At 40.8% G+C, this 17,597-nt stretch overlaps 1 protein-coding gene across 5 annotated transcripts in view; it reads left to right on the forward strand.

Moving 5' to 3' along the window:
- Positions 1–515: 515 nt before the first annotated feature.
- CCDC66 (coiled-coil domain containing 66) overlaps positions 516–17,597 on the forward strand; it is a 41,035-nt gene continuing 23,953 nt past the window's right edge. For 2 of the 5 annotated variants that reach the window (XM_081899988.1, XM_081899992.1), the window contains exons 1-14: positions 517–677; positions 3,528–3,592; positions 4,548–4,573; positions 5,011–5,452; positions 6,509–6,674; positions 8,284–8,387; positions 10,484–10,602; positions 11,013–11,186; positions 12,058–12,189; positions 13,339–13,577; positions 14,573–14,657; positions 15,591–15,752; positions 16,270–16,417; positions 17,421–17,573. In XM_081899988.1, the coding sequence (XP_081756114.1) occupies positions 667–677; positions 3,528–3,592; positions 4,548–4,573; positions 5,011–5,452; positions 6,509–6,674; positions 8,284–8,387; positions 10,484–10,602; positions 11,013–11,186; positions 12,058–12,189; positions 13,339–13,577; positions 14,573–14,657; positions 15,591–15,752; positions 16,270–16,417; positions 17,421–17,573 (2,026 nt within the window). In that variant the 5' untranslated portion in view covers positions 517–666. Of the gene's footprint in view, positions 678–3,527; positions 3,593–4,547; positions 4,574–5,010; positions 5,453–6,508; positions 6,675–8,283; positions 8,388–10,483; positions 10,603–11,012; positions 11,187–12,057; positions 12,190–13,338; positions 13,578–14,572; positions 14,658–15,590; positions 15,753–16,269; positions 16,418–17,420; positions 17,574–17,597 lie in introns of all 5 variants that reach the window. The other 3 variants (XM_081899991.1, XM_081899989.1, XM_081899990.1) reach the window with 3 other exon arrangements.

Here is a 17,597-nt window from a genome sequence, read left to right on the forward strand (position 1 = left end):
AGTAGTAATTTTTTGTGTCAGGTTAGGCTTCGTTCCTGATTCTATTATTTCAGTCCTCGGCACCACTGGCAACTAAACATTTTCAAGACGTTGCCTAGAACCAGAAGAGACGTGATTTGTCGTGATTTATTTACTTAGATGCGTCTGAGGGAGAGACTGGTCGCAAGCAACCCTCAGGAGCACAGCATGACTCGTCCAGAGGGGCGAAACGGTGCCAGGTCACCCTTGGGAGGAACGTTCGGCCCCGCCAGGGAGGTGGGGGGGACGCGCGCGCCTCCTAACGGCTTCTTGCTCTCCGCCTCCCGTTGCGCGCGCCACGCGAGAGCGGGAAGGAAAGCGGGCGGGAAGCAGGAAAAGCAGGGGAGGGGAAGCCCTCAAGATTCGGCCGGACTCCAACTCCCACAATGCCTCGCAGCCAGGCAGCGCGACCCGCTGAGTGTGAGCACAGCTCATTGGCGAGAAGTCCGCAGCGGCCCTGGCCCTATCAGCTCCCCTCTCATTGTGCGGTAGCAGCAACCGACGTACACACTTTAAGCAGGGATAAGCCCAGGCTCAGTGTCCCCGAGGGGCTGCTCTGTGCGCTTCCTCCTCCTCCTCCTCCTGCCGCCCTGCTGCTGAGTCCCTCCTGGGTTTCTGTGCCTGCCGTACAGAGCGGAGGAAAGAGCCATGAATCTGGGGTAAGAAGAGCCCTCTTCTCCCTGCGCTGGTTGGGTGGGTGGGTCGGTGGCTGGCAGGCAGGCAGGCAGTCGCGTGTGTCATGTACGTGGCTCCCTCCTTGTGGTCACCACGGAGAGGCTTCCTTTTGAACCTCTCGAGGGGGGCACGAGGCACAAGCCCCGGACCTCAGAACCTGAAGCCTCCCACCCATGAAATAACCGACGAGGTTATTCCGCCGCCAGTTACTGTGTGTCACAATCTGTGCACACCTGGACAAAGGATGGGTGCTGTAGGAGCTTCAAGATCTCCTGCTTCGTGTCCGGGTTGCCTTACAACTCACAACTCCCCCAGCTCACGCGATTCTCTCTCTCTCTCTCTTACACACACACACACACACACACACACACACACATATATATATATATATACACACACACACACACACACACACACACACACACCGGCGCGCATCTTAGAAAGCTTTCCCCTCTAAAAACCTTACGATAAATTTTGGTGACACGGTTTACTAGTGGTACCTCGGGTTACATACGCTTCAGGTTACAGACTCCACTAACCCAGAAATATTACCTCAGGTTATGAACTTTGCTTCAGGATGAGAACAGAAATCGTGCTCCGGCGGCGTGGCAGCAGCAGCAGCAGGAGGCCCCATTAGCTAAAGTGGTGCTTCAGGTTAAGAACGGTTTCAGGTTAAGAACGGACCTCTGGCACGAATTAAGTACTTAACCCGAGCTACCACTGTACTCATTTGCTATAGAAACGAGCTAGGAGGCTTCTGCACATATGTGCACTTCCACAAGATGTAGTGATGGCCATCAGGTCGGGTGGCTTTCAAAGTGGATTAGACAAATTAACAGAGGATAAAGCTGCCAGTGGTTACTAGCCATGATGGCTGTATTTTACCTCCACTGTAGGAGGCAACTCGCCTCTGAATTCCGGTTTTTTGTGAATTGCAAATGGGGATACATCCTATATCCTTCTAAATGTGTTTGGGGGGAGGTTGTTTTTTGTTTCTTTTTCTGTTTATATTTATGTTTTGTTCTTATCTTGTATTTTTATACTGTGAACTACCCTGAGCTCTTCAGGTGAATGGTGGTACTACTACTACTACAACTAATAATAATAATGTGCTCAGGTTCTGCTTGCAAACTTCCCATGTTTGTCCAAGGTGAACTACATGGGACTTTGATCTGATCCAGCAGGCTTTTTTAATGTTTACACTACCCCCCATCTAACACAGCTAGATTTCTCAGAGGCTATTAAAATAAATCTATTTAGATATGCCTAATACCCGTGCTGGATTTAGGCTGTTATGTGTAAGGTTGCCAAATTGGGAACTAGTGAGCAGCAGTTAATGGAGGAAAACCTTCAGTCATTGATGGCCCAAGCTGTGCCCACCTGTCCCACACCTAACATCAGGTGTGGGGCAGGTAACACTACAGCAGCAGGGAACAACCAGGAGCATTAGAGTGTGCTCAAAATAGTTCCTCCTTTTAAATATGGCACCAAATGCAGATCATTGAATAATCAGCTCCACTTGGCGCTCCCAGCTGATGCAGGTTCCAAAGTGGAGCAAACAGCAGTTGCAAGTGAGACTTGCATTCATCCCTGAGTTCATATTCAGTGCTGACCACAAGCCTGCAGCTGACCAGAGTTACCAAGTGGAGGTCATTGCTGCTTCAAGTGGTGCTTGGATCTTCCTTTGCCAGCACAGTTTGAATCCAAGGAAGAAATAAAAGAATAGGGAGCACACTCCCATTGTTTCCTTTGACGTTACGCCATCTGACTTCATGGTGATGTTGGGTGATTTACCGGTTGGTGGCTCTGCCCATCTGTCAAAATGGTCCATGAGGTGGGGGTGGGGAGTTCAGGTTGCAGCCCCTCTTTTCTGTTCTAATCTGGTTTCATGCCTGGTTTAGGGATGGTCACCCTGGTGGATGAGTTATGCTGGGAAATGGATTGGAGCTACAACCAGTGGGTTTCTTTACCACTGAACATGCTGTCCTTTATTTCCAGTATTTCTAAGCAGCCTTTCAAGACTAGCCCTACCAAGCTGGTTTACATATAACTTATATACTTTTTCTAATAAAATTTAAAACATTAAAAACATGTTGCAGAATTTAAATACAGTAAGCTTGCAGTTTAAGGGGGATTATGTTCCGTGGATTGTGCCTAAAGCCAAAATAATGTATAGTCAATACACACTGGGCTCAGTGGCAGTTGGGATTCCCAAAGTTTTTTCCCCCTGACACCCACCCCCTTTCTGCTCCCTATTTATTTATTTATTTATTTTCACCGCCTGCATAAAGCTGAATGTGCACAACTTCAATGTGTGTAAGTTGTGGATTTACTGTATACAATTCAGTAAATGCACAATAAATCCTCTGGAAACAGACTTCAGAACAAAACTTTTCAATTAAAAGCGAAGGAAAACAGATGAACTGTCTCAAAAACTTGTGCCAGGAAGGGACTATCACAGAGCCCCCTCTGTAATAGCCCAATCTCTAGTTCTCACCCTCTGACCCAGTTGACTTGGCTGGGCCTAGAATGCATGATGTTACAGTGGCTACAGTAGTCTCAGGAGATGGTGCTGTGTTGGAGAGGGTGTCCTGTTCTACTCCATGTGCCCACATTTGCTTTTAAGGTGCATCCAGTTTCCATCTTCTCCCTTTTGCTCTTTAATGGCAGTGTTTCGTTTGATGGCAGTGTTTAGTTTATATCTTTACTGTTGTGACAATATTTAAATTGGAAATTGATGTCATTGGTTCATAATTACTGTTTAAAATTTATGCTCTGTCTTCCCCCGTCAAAATTGCAATTATAGACACATTTTACTTTCTTTTATATCGCAGGGATGGTTTAAAGCTTGAAACTGAAATACTGGATGGAAAACCTAGACTGATAGTGGCGCCTTGTGGTATGATTGCATTTATGTATAATGGTCAATATTAAGATTTACTACAGTCTTTCTATAGACAAAATGAGTTTCATAACAGACTTTTAAATACATGCGTGAGATGTGTTCTTTTCAAACCACAAGCTACTGTGGTTTGATTACACTAGCACATAGGCATTGTGAAGACACTGGCCACAATTCACAGAACACAACAGGTGTAGTTCTCAGGGAGTGACTATAGTTCAGTGGTAGAGTATGTGCTTTCCCAGGTTCAGTCCCTAGCATTTCCAGTTAAAAGAATTGTATAGCAGGATTTATGCCTGAAACTGAAGAGCAGTGCCTGTCAAGAGTAGACAACTCTGGCCTAGGTGGACTAACAGCCACACTTGGTATTGTTGGCATCCATTTGTCTCAAGAGACAATGGAGGGTGCGCCTTTGGGGGGTGAAGTAAAACCATTGCAAGATTGCAATTCATGCTGTGCCTGTAGAGACCAGTATTCACCAGTATTTGGATTTTTTTTAAATAAAAAAATGTAGATCACTTTGTGATTTTTTAAAAAAATGAGAGACAGATAACTATAATAAATAAAGTAATAATTAATTTGGGTGTACAGGAATTTTACAAAAATGTTAAGACTACAGTCCTTCATAGTTACTTGAGAATAAGCTCCTGAGTTAACCAATTCTGGCTTATTTTCCTGGTTTGTTCGCTGGCATTAAGTCAGATTTCTCTGGCTCAGACATGACTGGGACTCTGGTTTAATGTAACTTAATGCTTAAGTTAGAGCACAAAAGGAAGAGGAGGAGGGCACAAATGAGCAATGGAGGAGCACTTCATCTAGTGCTTGTTCTCTTTGCACATAAGGGGTTTAGCCACACTGCCACTGATATTTTTCCAGCTGATATAATTCCCCCTGTTATAAGCTGACATTGCCCTAGACCTTGTTCTCATTCTTATGTATTTTTCTTTCACAGTGAGTAAATCCAAACCAAGTGTAAAGGTAAGTTTTCTTAAAAGTGTACTTTTTATTTTGCATAAGCTGATTTTGCATTCCCCATGTAAAGTCAGTCTCCAATGTCAGTTGCATGAATTGGATGGCTTTTTGAAAGACCCCAATTTAAAGCCCTCTTGGGCATGCAGAATTACTTGTAAGTTTCATTGGACTCTGGTCAAATGGCCTTTAAATTATTTCACATGCTAGCATTTGTTTTAGTATTGAGTTGAGAATAACAGATTAAATAAATTTATGCTTGAACCTCTTGTGTTTCTCCAGTACAGCCTCCTTTGAAATAGGCTGTCATTCTAAAATTAATTTTTCAAGAGCAGACCTACTTCCTTGGCTAGAACAACTAAAAACCATTTCACCATCATGGCTTAGGAAAACAGCTTCAGTTTTTGGAGGGTATTCTAATAAGCTCATTATTGTTGTCTTAACAGATGTGTAATAAAAACAAAACGTTTAAACATACATTGAGAACAAAACAGAATGGGCATATTCTGAAATCATTGCACACTTCCTGTGAAAAGAGTGAATGTTTTACGAAACAGAAAGTGGGATCAAGACTGTCCCTGACAAAAGATGGGAAAAATAGTGAAACTTTGATATCTACTAAAGATTCATCCAAAGAACCTTGCAATAAAGACAGCACCTTTAACATTCAAAAAGACAACACAACTGCAAAGCCAGGTAACACCAGAATTTCAATTAAGAAACTTCCGGAATCAAACAAGAAGCTCAAAAAACATCCTGTTTCCGTCGAGGAGCTAAGGGACAATTTGGTATGTTTAACGCAACAGCAGCTTGAACAGATTTTGATGGCTGTAAAAGAAGCAACTACAGGAACCTCTCAGCTTCAGGATGAAAAGAAGGAAAAAAGAAGTAAGATATTTATTTTCTACACAGAACCAAATTATTTTCTGATTACTTTAAAATAAGCCTGATGCTTGGAAAATAATGAGATGCTTACATCAAAATAAAATGATCAAATAAGGCACTGTTGGATCAAAAACTGGAAAATTATGAATGGCTTTTCAGTGGTTCTCATAGCCATATTATTTATTTAGTGAAATATATGGTCCATTGTTTGGGCTTAGGAAGGAAGTCATGTTTCATTTAAATTTAGATCTTAATGCAGTTTGATTCTTGTTGTGATGTCCTCCTAAAAATATTGCTCTTATTTCTGTGACTCGCTAAATGCTATAAAATAGGTCTTTCCCAACCAAGTTAAATCATGTAAGTTCTTAGTACCAACTAATTAGTTACCAGATTCTGACTGACATAAAACTTTGCTAGGTTGGAGAAAGGTCTGAAAATGCATTCTTACAATACAGTCAAATTACTGTCTAATCAGCTGTATGTCCCATGTGTTAAGTAGTACTTATTCCCAAGTAAGTGGCCCTAGGTTTGTAACTAGCCACTCATAGAGCTTAATGGTACTTTACGCTTGTGATGAAAATAGTATCTAGTTTATATTTGTGCCTGCTTTCAATTTCAGAGCTGGTCCATATTTTGCAGGCTTTCCTGAAATAATCTACATCATCATTAAATGGGAAGATTTAGGTCCCTGCTTCTGTTTTTCTGTGCCATTCACAATAGATGGCAATGTAATGTACTTGAATTTTTCCATTTAAATTCAGAGTTTAAAAAGTAACTGTGAGTTGGTTCACAGGCATAAGTATGCTGAATATTCCAAAAACATATTAATGCACCAATGTTTCATTTACAAGTAAATATGGTTAGAAGTCTTGGAATCACAGTTTCATCAGAAAAGGGATTTAGGGATATCCCCCTTTAGTAAAAACAACAACATTGGATGTAACCCTAAATGTAATTTAGCTGACTTTTAATGGTTTCTGAAAGGATTGTACATAGGCTAGGAAATAAGGACAAAATCTACCGCAGCATTAATTTTCAATGGTACTTTTTCTTTTCCAGTAACAAGCAGTGCAGATAGCAACATTCCTGCTGATCAGACCACAGAAGAAAACATAATGGGATTACTCCAAAAGGCTGGTGAAGTTCCATCTGTTCCAAGTGAACATAGTTTCATTTCAAACAAAAACCAAGGAATATCCAAGCAGGCTGAACAGAAAGCTATCGCGTATGTAGGTCTTTTAAACTTTTAAAATTCAGATTATTTGAATTTTTTAAATAATATGAATGCTTTGAAAAAGACTGCTTCATGATGTACAGTGGATAGACCCTTTTACACAGCATAATACCGTATTGGCCCGAATATAAGACACACTTTCCCCCCAGATTCTGACCATGAAAAGTTTAAGTGCGGCTTATATTCACAACTTTACGGTATGCAGCCAGGAGTGCGAGGCCAACAGCGCCAGGAGCGCGCGTAGTCCCCCATTCTCTCCCCCAAGGCCAGGAAGGGGGAGAGAGAGAGAGGAAGGTGAAAGGCCGCTGGCAACGTAGCCCAGCTCCCCCCCTGCCCAGTATGCAGCCAGGAGCAGTGAGGAATGGAGCGGCTTATATTTGGGTATTTTTTCTTTTTTTCACTTCCCCCCTCCAGTTTTAAAGGTGCAGCTTATATTCAGGCGAATACGGTATATAGCGCCCAGCCCTATAGAATGATATAGGAATACTTGCATGAAAACCTATGGGGCTTTGTCATCTAACTCATACTAACAGAAGCCAGTGCAAGGATGCCCACTAGTGCAATGGGAGTTTCTCCCATCTCCTCCCCAAATCTACTGAGGAAGGTTGGGCAAACACCCTAAACAGCATGCAGGGAGAGGAGAGGGGAGAGCATTCTGTCGGGCAAGCAGAAATTCTTGCGCTGATAGAATGATATCCTTAGCACTACGTTGAACACAAGCCTATATCTGAAACTATACATACTGGTCACTTGAACACTACATATGATCAGATGCTCTTGGATGCAGATATTGAGGATATTATGCAAATGAACATAGACACTAGTTTCATTTGGTCCTTTATTTTTTAGTCAAATATTTACAGTGCAATGGCAATCATTTGTACACGGACATAAGTCCTGTTGGATTCAGTGGGGCTTATTCAGAGTTAAGTGGGGTTAGGAATGCAGCCTTAGTCTGTTTCTTTAGTGGGGAGTTACTAGGCAAGTAGCTAGTCAAAAGATACTGTACAGTGGTACCTCGGGTTAAGTACTTAATTCGTTCCGGAGGTCTGTGCTTAACCTAAAACTGTTCTTAACCTGAAGCACCACTTTAGCTAATGGGGCCTCCTGCTGCCGATTTCTGTTCTCATCCTGAAGCAAAGTTCTTAACCTGAAGCACTATTTCTGGGTTAGCAGAGTCTGTAACTTGAAGCGTATGTAACCTGAAGCGTATGTAACCCGAGGTACCACTGTATTTGATATACCCTGTACCAAATTGGAAGTGCTGTAAGGATTATATCAACATGAACCTGTCTGGAGTCTCCCAGCTCTGATTCTATCATTCTCAAAGGGTTGGATTCAGACTTCACCTTCCAGGAAGGCTTTTCATGCAGTGGAGAGATACCACAGGGGGAACTAACTTTAACCATTTCCACTCTCCTCAGCATCCTGGAACAGGGTGAGAGATGGTGCTAAGTACTGCTAGGCTGGCTAAGGCTGGTGGGGAGAATCAGTAAAAGTAGCCTCATCCCCACTGCCAGCTGGAGAGCAAAATCTAGAGTCAATATGATTAGCAGTTACTTTAATAACTGAGCTTTAAAACCTCTTTGATTTTCTTCAGCAGGAATTCGTGGAAACCAGCTGATATATTTAGTGCTTTGGGAGAAAGAGAAAGGGACAAAACCTTATTAGATGCGAAGAAGTCTCAGTGGAAGAAGGAACTAGGTACAGTGTAATTAACTGCATTTCTATAGTGTACAATTGTTAAACAGCCACCTCATTTTACAAATAGATATTGTTGCTGTAGTTAACTGTATACAAGGGGGTGGAACATGATCAATCTGCAAGGCAAGCTTTATAGGATAGTGGTGTTTTTTGTGCTATTAATGCGATATTTAAAGTAAAGGACCTTGACGTTTGAACATTTTCATTTCTCCCCACTTAGTTGTATGTGTTAAGCAAATAAAAATAACTGTTACCTAAAATATATGTGATTTTTATAAGCCTTCATACTGTTGTAACTACAAGACTGAACCGCAGTGACTGTTTAAATTTCCACTTAGCGCCATATTAGATGCAACGCCATTCAGTCAGTTAGTGTGAATGGTTTATTTAGAAGTAAATTGCAAGTTCCAAAGGCAATTTTAGTAAAGGTAAAGGTACCCCTGACCGTTAGGTCCAGTCGCAGATGACTCTGGGATTGTGGTGCTCATCTCGCTCTATAGGCCAAGGGAGTCAAGCGTTTGTCCGCAGACAGCTTCCAGGTCATGTGGCCACATGACTAAGCCACTTCTGGCAAACCAGAGCAGCGCACGGAAATACCATTTACCTTCCCACCGGAGCGGTACCTATTTATCTACTTGCACTTTGACGTGCTTTTGAACTGCTAGGTGGGCAGGAGCTGGGGCCGAGCAATGGGAGGTCACCCTGTCGGGGGGATTCGGCTCTGTGGTTTAGACCACAGCGCCACCCGCATCCCCATAAGGCAATTTTACCCCAGTGCAAATGGAAGGTGTGGAAAGACCAAACTGGAATGGGGCTTTAGTAGGCTTCCAATGGTTAAAGCCTGTATATGTATGTATTGGGGCCCCTGCATGCAGTTCACTTAGATTCTTCATTTTTCTCCATATGTAAGATTGAGATAAAAAATACTGACCTCTGCAGAGTGGTTCCAAGTATTAACAAGGGGGGGGGGGTGAAATACATATTGGTGCCTTTTCCAGGAAGTAATTCTTATTGATTGCTTCTAAGATATGTGTTCTTTGAATCACAGCCTGAAAGTGCTATATAAATTGTACTGGTCTGAAATTTAGAGGACGGGGCATTTTTTCTCCTTCTAAACAAAACATTCTTGGGGGGGCATTAAAACATTAAAATATTAATCAGTGATTTTTAGAACTCACTTAATTCTAAGCTTTTGGGGAGGGGGGCAAACATTTTTTTACTTCAGTTTTTATTTACTACATTCCCTGCCATCATTTCCCATCGGTGAGAGTTTCTGAACTTAGAGCAAATCTCTCTCGTTTTTAAAAAGAAATTGTCAAAGTCTGGTTATTTTTAGTTAAGTTACACTATGATTTCCCTGGGTGGCACTCACGGGTGACTGTTCACCGACAGAAGGGGAATAATCCGTGGAGCGGGGAGGTCGGCAATTGTTGGTGGTTCCCCCAGCAGCCTGTGCCCCGCTTTAAATCTCCTCTAGACTTTTGGGACCCACAGAGCAGATTATTTTTTTGAGGGGAGGGGGATGAGGTACTCCAGGAAGGAAGAGGAGATAATTGAAAATTTCATCCCTCTCTGTTCTGCTGATGTATTCCCCCATGTTTTCAGATGGTCACATTTGGTTACCACTCTGTATTTTTTAAAAAAGCTTCATATTTCTCCTTTTGGCAACGTGGTTATTTGTATTTAGTGGCTGTGTTTGCACGTAGTGATAAACCATGATTTAGCATGACAGGAATGAGCCTAGGCGAGACATGCATTTATGCACTGCCCCTCCCTTCCCCTGGTGCAATTGCAAGGAGCTTGGAAACTTTTCTTCTTGCTTTTGATTAATAGTAGTTTGTCATGTCATCTAAACCTAACAAACTGGTTAATCTTAACTGGTTTGTTTAGAACCGGCATCACATAAAGCTACATTGCAGTTAGCAAAAAAACAACAACCCAGAAACAAAAGCTTTCAATCTCTGTGCTGCCATGACAGAGACGGAGGACTGATCCTGGCCCAGGCTTATTCCTGGCAGATCCACTGTCACGGTGGATATTGTGACACCCAGAATGAGCCAATGAGACATTACACTGATGATTTCTCTCATTTAAAGATGAACAGATAGCTTTCAAGAAGAAACTGAAAGAAACTTTGGAAACAGAGTCCAAATATCACCTGAGGCAGAAAATGGATACAGTAAGCTGTTGCTTCGACAAGGGGCAAATGACTCAGGTAGAAATAAACAAACCATTTTGTTCAATGCAATAAATGTTGCTTATATTTTTGCCAATATTGTAATTCCATGCTGTGCTGTTATCTAAAATATATGCCTGCCTTTTTATGTTTAGTTGTTCACACTGATACATCTTTAGAGAATAGGCAAATAATTTGGAGGTTCCATGTCCTATTGCAAATATCTTTGCAGGCCCATCTTAAATAAATTTCTCTCCCTTTATGACGTTCTCTCGCAAAGGCTTTTAGAATTAATTGTAATGCCTAATGCACAGTGGTGGTGATGGGTGTGTGTGTATTTTTTAACTGGACAAAATTGAATAATATATAATTGCATGGAACATTTTTACATTTTAACACCAATGGAAAAAAGCAGTTCATTGGATGTCACCAAGATACTTTGTTTGTAGATGGCATTTTCAGATGACTTCAGTGCTGCAACGGAAGATACCCACATTTGTCGAACTTTGACCACTGAGGCTAGTGAAACTTCACCCAGTGTTTCAAGTGGCCAAACTGGACAGTTTTCTAGTTTCAGTTCTCCTGATTTGCCAGCTGCTATTCGAACAGCATTTGTGTTAGGGGTAAGAATTTATTTGCATGTAGTGTTTCACATTTTAAAACCTTACATTTTGGACAGTGCATTTCTCTGCTTTTGGAATGTGGCTTTCATGAGCTTGGCTGAGTAGGCATCATTCAGAGGGCACTGGTAGAATTATTTAACCTTCTTAGGATTGGAAGTAGAATCCAACATGTCAGATCAGACTTGAGGGGTTGCCTGCCACCTTTTTGTCATAGGCTATTCTCAATTGGGAAATGTTATCTCTCCAGTGTGGTAGAATGTTAGATGTGTGGAGGCTGAAATTGACTTCATTTTGATAACTATCAAGACAATACTAGTATTATTTTACTCAAAAGTATATTTAAGAAAGATGTCATTTATTCTAGTTACGTAAAAGGACATGAAATGCTATGCTGGGATCCATTCTATAAAACCAGCTTGCCTTAACTTTTATAAGGAAATTGTCATGGGACAACTGTGTTCCCTTTACTTTGTCTGCATTTCCAAAAAAGAAGACAACACACTCGCCAAATACTACTCTTAAAATTTATTGTGAGCCAGGAAATTGCTTATGGATTTTAGCTGTTTCTTAAGGACAGAATCACATGTGATGTGCATCCAGTAACTACAGCCCATAGAAATCTGGTCTCCCTCTAGTGTTGGGGTCCCCATATACACTATAAATAGCGCCAATAGCAGAACTTATACAGCTATTAAAAATTGCATGGCAATGATGTGCTCAAGACCCAGTTTTAAAATAGTTGCTCTGATTCAAGCACATGCATGTACATACTTGTACAGTGTCCCACTTTTATAGTGTAAAGCCCAAATACTAATCAAATGGATTAAGCTGAGAGTAAATGGAAGTAAAAGATGTTGCCTTTTTCTTTTAGGAAGCGACACCAGTAGAGCATCCTTTTAGTGCTGTAAAACGTGAGCAGCAGAAGAAGTGGCTTGACGAACTTGATAAACAAAAAGAAGCTGACAGGCTACGAAAACTTGAAGAAAAGTGTAATTTATCCAAGGTAGCTGTGGTCTATGAAGGGTATTAATTTGAAATGAGAAATGGTTTATGTTGCCCATGTCTTTCACTCTGGCCCAGTTAATAAAATTACCCAGAGAACGGAGAATTCCATGAGTGAGGCCATCAAGTATATAATGCTACATGATATCAGAGCTGGAGAACAAGGGAGGGAGTAGCATGTACCCATTTCTTTAATAGCTCTGCTATTTATGTAGTTATTTGTATCCAGCACTCTCTGCAAGGAGCTGGAGAAATATGCTGTTGGATGATTGTGTATGCCAGGCATAGGCAAACTCCGCCCTCCAGATGTTTGGGACTACAATTCTCATCATCCCTGACCACTGGTACTGTTAGCTAGGGATGATGGGAATTGTAGTCCCAAACATCTGCCCATGCCTAGTGTATGCTGTGAGTGCAAAACTATGCACATTTAAAAGTCTACAGAAAGGGACCTAGTGCCAAGTAACTTGCAGCCCAGTGCTCAGCAAGTTTTTAGAAATGTTTTTAGAAATTGCAATGGGAGAGCACAAGGGCAATGCTAAATAGTGTTGAGTATTCCTAACCCTATTAATCTGTGTGGGATTTGCTTCTAAGCATTCAGTAGTTTACTGTTGAGGGCATAAACCTAATCCTAGCTCTGCTGGGAGGAGTGAGGATATGGCAGATTAGTGGTTTAGCCGGCTGGTTCCTGAGCTACGCTGCTGAAAGTTCCCTGTCCTGGCTCAGATGGTACCCAGCCAGCTAATCTGAGCCTGGTGGAATTTAAAATGGTGTAAGACCTGAAAAATGGGCATTCTGGGGGAGGAGCAGGAAGGGGGACTCACACTGGAGTTGAGCACCAGCTCAGTCAGGTGACCTGGCAACCTGGAAGAATGTATACTGGCAAAACGAGTGATGTAAATCAAACTTTGTTTTAAAAGGTTTGTTTTCCCTCTGATATGTGGTCAGCTAAGATAGGAGTACTTCACACTGTCTTAACTTAAGTGGGTTTCCCATATTTTAGATAGTTCCTTTAAAATAGTAACAACAGTAATTCTACACTCATACTTTTGCAGAATGTAATTCATACTGTTTGCTGCTTTGAGGGCCTTATAGCAGAAAACTTGAGATGTGCATAAAAATGATATATATTTCCTTCAATTTTTTATAGGGTGAAGAGCATGACAAGTGGACAATGCATTTTGATTCTTTCAGGAATCACGCTAATTCATTTTCACAATACCCTTTAAATACAACGTATAAAAAGCAGCCTGAAATTTTTCAACTTTTACCTGAACCCCAGCACCAGACTGCTTTTACACCTACAACTTCATGTCATCTCACACCTTCAGAAGTGGAGATTTCAGGAAAGGCAATTGGAAACATTTCAGAGCCAAATCAGAAAGCCAGGTGAATGCCCCCCTTGGGTTTCCCAAATTGATGCCAACATTTAATTAGTATAATAAATTATAATGCTGTTTGCTCTTTGGAAATTGTTCAGTACATTTGTTTTGGTTTTAGTTAGCATTCTCTATTTATGTGCTAAACTCTAGAATAATTTTCTTCAGAGGAGTTTTATTTCATTAAAAGTCAGTAAATAAAAATTTACATTAAATATTGTCACTGTAATAACAGGTGTGCAGAAATGTTCTGGGTGGGTTTTTACACTGTACAATGTGTTGATATTGTTATAGGCCAGAGTTTGTGGGTGTAAGTTACCTACATTTATTGGATTTATTATAAATTAGAATTAATCTAGGTTTGACTAAACTTTGCAGACACGGAGACCCCTAGATTCAGCTTATGCTAATGATCCAGGCCATCTTGGCAGAGCTAGCTGAGTGTGGGTCATTGGAGGCACAGGGACCAATGATGGCCAGTCTTTAGCCCATTAACTCTCTGGGCAGGACGGAAAATGGGAAAAGCCCTCCCTGAGGTGAAAAATAGTAAGCAGAGACAAAAGACCAGTGTTTCAGGAGAGAGGGGCAGAATTGCAGTGGGCGATGAGGTAAGCAAAGAGGGAAAAGGGTTAGTTTTGCAAGCTGAAGGGGGAGCACATAGCATGAGGTGAGCAATCTGTTTTATGCTGCAGAGAGGGGGAAACACAATGTGTGTGGTCCCTTGGAATCAGAGGCTGCAGTAATAGAAGGAACAGGGCCCTCTTGGGCTGTGAATGCTCTGCACTCTCTTCATCCAGGCTCACGTTGTATATATGTCCAAATGAACCAAATATCATAAAGACACCACAGTCTCTACTGTGCCTCATTGTCCAAAAGGAAGCACAGACTCTGGGTAAGAGCCTGGACCCCTGGAGTCTTGCACTGCTGTGAAGACGGGGGTGTTGTGTAGCAATGTATTTACTTAAATTACGATGTTTGTGTCTCTAAATGCTTTTCTGTTGACAGTTTCCTTCGCTCAATGACTGCCCTCCTGGATCCTGCTCAAATTGAGGAGAGAGGAAGGAGACGGCAAAAACAATTAGAACATCAGGTAGATCACTAACTTTTAATATAGGGTTTGTGTATGTTTAATTTCCTGTTTTTTTCTATTAAGTGGAAGAAAACATTAAAACTTGACCAAAAACATAAACTAAACAAGCAGTGAGAGGAAGTGTAATGATGTAGTTGGGCTTGATTGTAGTTAGAACCATGACAGACAGCTTCTTTTCTCTTATCTGATTAAACAAATCTGGTGGTGATTTTAGTATTATTGCTGTTGAGTTGATTTTTAGAAAGAAAAGCTTGAGGTGTCCATCATTAAAAAAACCTTCTTAAACAATCATCTGACAAAACATTAAAAATAATTAAAACCATTTTAACATATTAAAGAAAAGAACAGCAAAGGAAATTAAACTAGTTGAATGGAATTTTCATTTTTCTTAGAAGAAATCACTTTCAATATTTGAAACATTGTTTTATTTATTCCTTTATAGCATTTCTATCCTACCATTCATCCCAAGGTGCAGAACAAGTTACAACATAGTGAAAAATATACAATAATATTGAAAAATATAACTTACTAAGTTTGAAAATTCATCCATTTCAAAATGCCTCTCATATATGAAAATAAGACAAGGATATATTTTTCCTGTGTTACCCTTAAGCCTTTTATTTAGCCACATGTCAAAACATTACAATATAGGTCCGAAAATGTTTCTCTGACTTTTGGAGCTGAAAAATTGGGATATCTTGCTATGTTATGTTTTAAAAGCCCCTAGTCCTAGATAAACATAGTACTTTTAGTCATAATCCAGTTGTAGGAATTTTAAAAAAAAACTTATGGTAATGATACAATAAGAAAACAGATAGAAAAATATATATTAGTAAATAATTCCAAAAAAGTATAACATTTAGAGGATTTTTTCTAAATGACATTTGATCCCTAATTCCTAAGAGTGTTTTATCATCAATTTGATTTTTCTAGAAAGCCATAATGGCTCAAGTGGAGGAAAAGCGGAAGAAAAAACAACTTGAAGAGGAACAAAGGAAACAAGAAGAACAAGAAGAAGAGCGCCGACTTGCCAAAGAGCAGGAGCTAATGAAGAAGCAGTTTGAAGATGATCTGCTCAAACAAAAGCAAAAAGAGGTAGGTTTAGTATCTTCAGGTCCTTGGCAGACCCTGCCCATTCAGGCTGGCTACTCAATTCTCCTGGACAGGAAGGAGAATAAGAGGGCTTTCTTTTCCTATTGCACCTTGCTTGAGCAACAAGGTCCTCCCAAGCTCTGGTTTGTTCCTATAACCTTTAATCAATCTTACCTTCTGGCTTGCTCTGTAACCCAGCCTCTTGGCTTTTCCTTTGATGCTGACTTAATCTTCATTTCCAACTACAGGCTTGTCCTGTGGATTCTGGTTCTCAGCTTACCTCAGACTGCTGCTCACAGCTCAGCCCTCACATGCTGAGAAACCAAGCCACCTTAGTTGTTGCTAGGTATGGTTACAAGTAAAATCTACTCCCCCCATTTCTCAGTATATAGAGATGTTCACATTCCTATTTTTGAAAAGCTCACATAATATGCAAGTCGTAGAGGTATGTAGTTCAAGATTCTGTCTTGGTTCCTTCCTAAATTAATGTTCTTATATGTATATTTCCTTTATCATTTAGGAGATAATGACCGTTAAAACAAATGAGCTATACCAGACAATGCAAAGAGCTCAAGAGCTGGCGCAGAGGTTAAAACAGGAACAGCGCATTAAAGATTTGGCTCAGAAGGGGCATGATATTTCCAAACTGCAGAAGAATATTGGTGGTGGTAAGTATCAGGTTTAAATGGTGTGGGTTTGACAGAGTTGATTTGTTGATAGAATATTTTCAAAAATCCACCTTTCCATAAAGCTTTTGGCACAACCCCCTGGTTGGCATGCAGGTGGGGAACTTTTTTCGGCCCATAAAATGCCATGCACATTGATGGCGTATTAGTTATTTATAATCCTTAGTTCATTGAGTGAAATTGGAAGTTTTTTTCAGGCCCTTAGAAATTCTGAAGTACATGTTTCCCTTTCACGTTATCTTGGATATACTGTATATATGTAAATCCTGACACAAGAGATATTTAACATATCCTCAGTCAGACTGGTTCAGTGAGAGCCAAAACAGATGGCTGAATTTCACAAACACTTTCACCCCTCCTAAAATGTCTGCCTCCACTCTTTAGCAGTTTTCTCAGGAGGGATGTGAAGAGGACAGGGAAGATGTTGGGAACCTTTTTCTGCCCACGAGGGTACATTCACTTTCCTCCCATCTCCACCCTGTCACAGTGAGAGTGATTAGAGCCCTCTGTTTCTCCTCAATTCTGGCTATATGGTGCCATTATGTCACTGGCTGGCTGCTTAGGCTCTTACTGTAAAGACCCAGAAGTTCTGGGTTTTGTTCGTTTTGCAGGAGCATCGAAAGAACCATATAAAAGGGAAACATACTGCTCGAAAAAGCCTTGAAAAAACACAGGAAAAGTTTATCCATGGATAATTTTTGGGTGGGGAGGGAATCTGCATCTCTTGGTGGCCTCCTTTATTTCCCGAACTTCCATGATGAAATTTCAGACTCACTCTATAGTCAGGATGGGCAGAGATCCTATAATCTATAGTTCCTTATTAACGATTTTGATTATAATTCACAACCCCTGTATTTAGCAGTCCCTGTTAGTAATGTACACATTCAGACCAAGTTGTGATTTATGAACTGATCTCTTTATTTGAAACATTAACTTTTGAGTGATTAGCAGTATTTGAATACATATTTTATTTCTTTCCCTTTAGGTGATGTACCATGTGAGAGTTACTGTACTGACCTGAATGGCTTTTTTGATACTCGTGATAATAATGATCACTGTTCTGGAGAGAACAGCAGTCTAATGAATCAGGATGTCAAAACTATTCTCTCTCCTCGGAAAGACACTGCTGTTCAGACAGGTATACAAGTTAATTACATGTTCC

Source organism: Podarcis melisellensis (genome assembly GCF_964234715.1).
Source record: "Podarcis melisellensis genome assembly, chromosome: 2".
NCBI lineage: Eukaryota > Metazoa > Chordata > Lepidosauria > Squamata > Lacertidae > Podarcis > Podarcis melisellensis.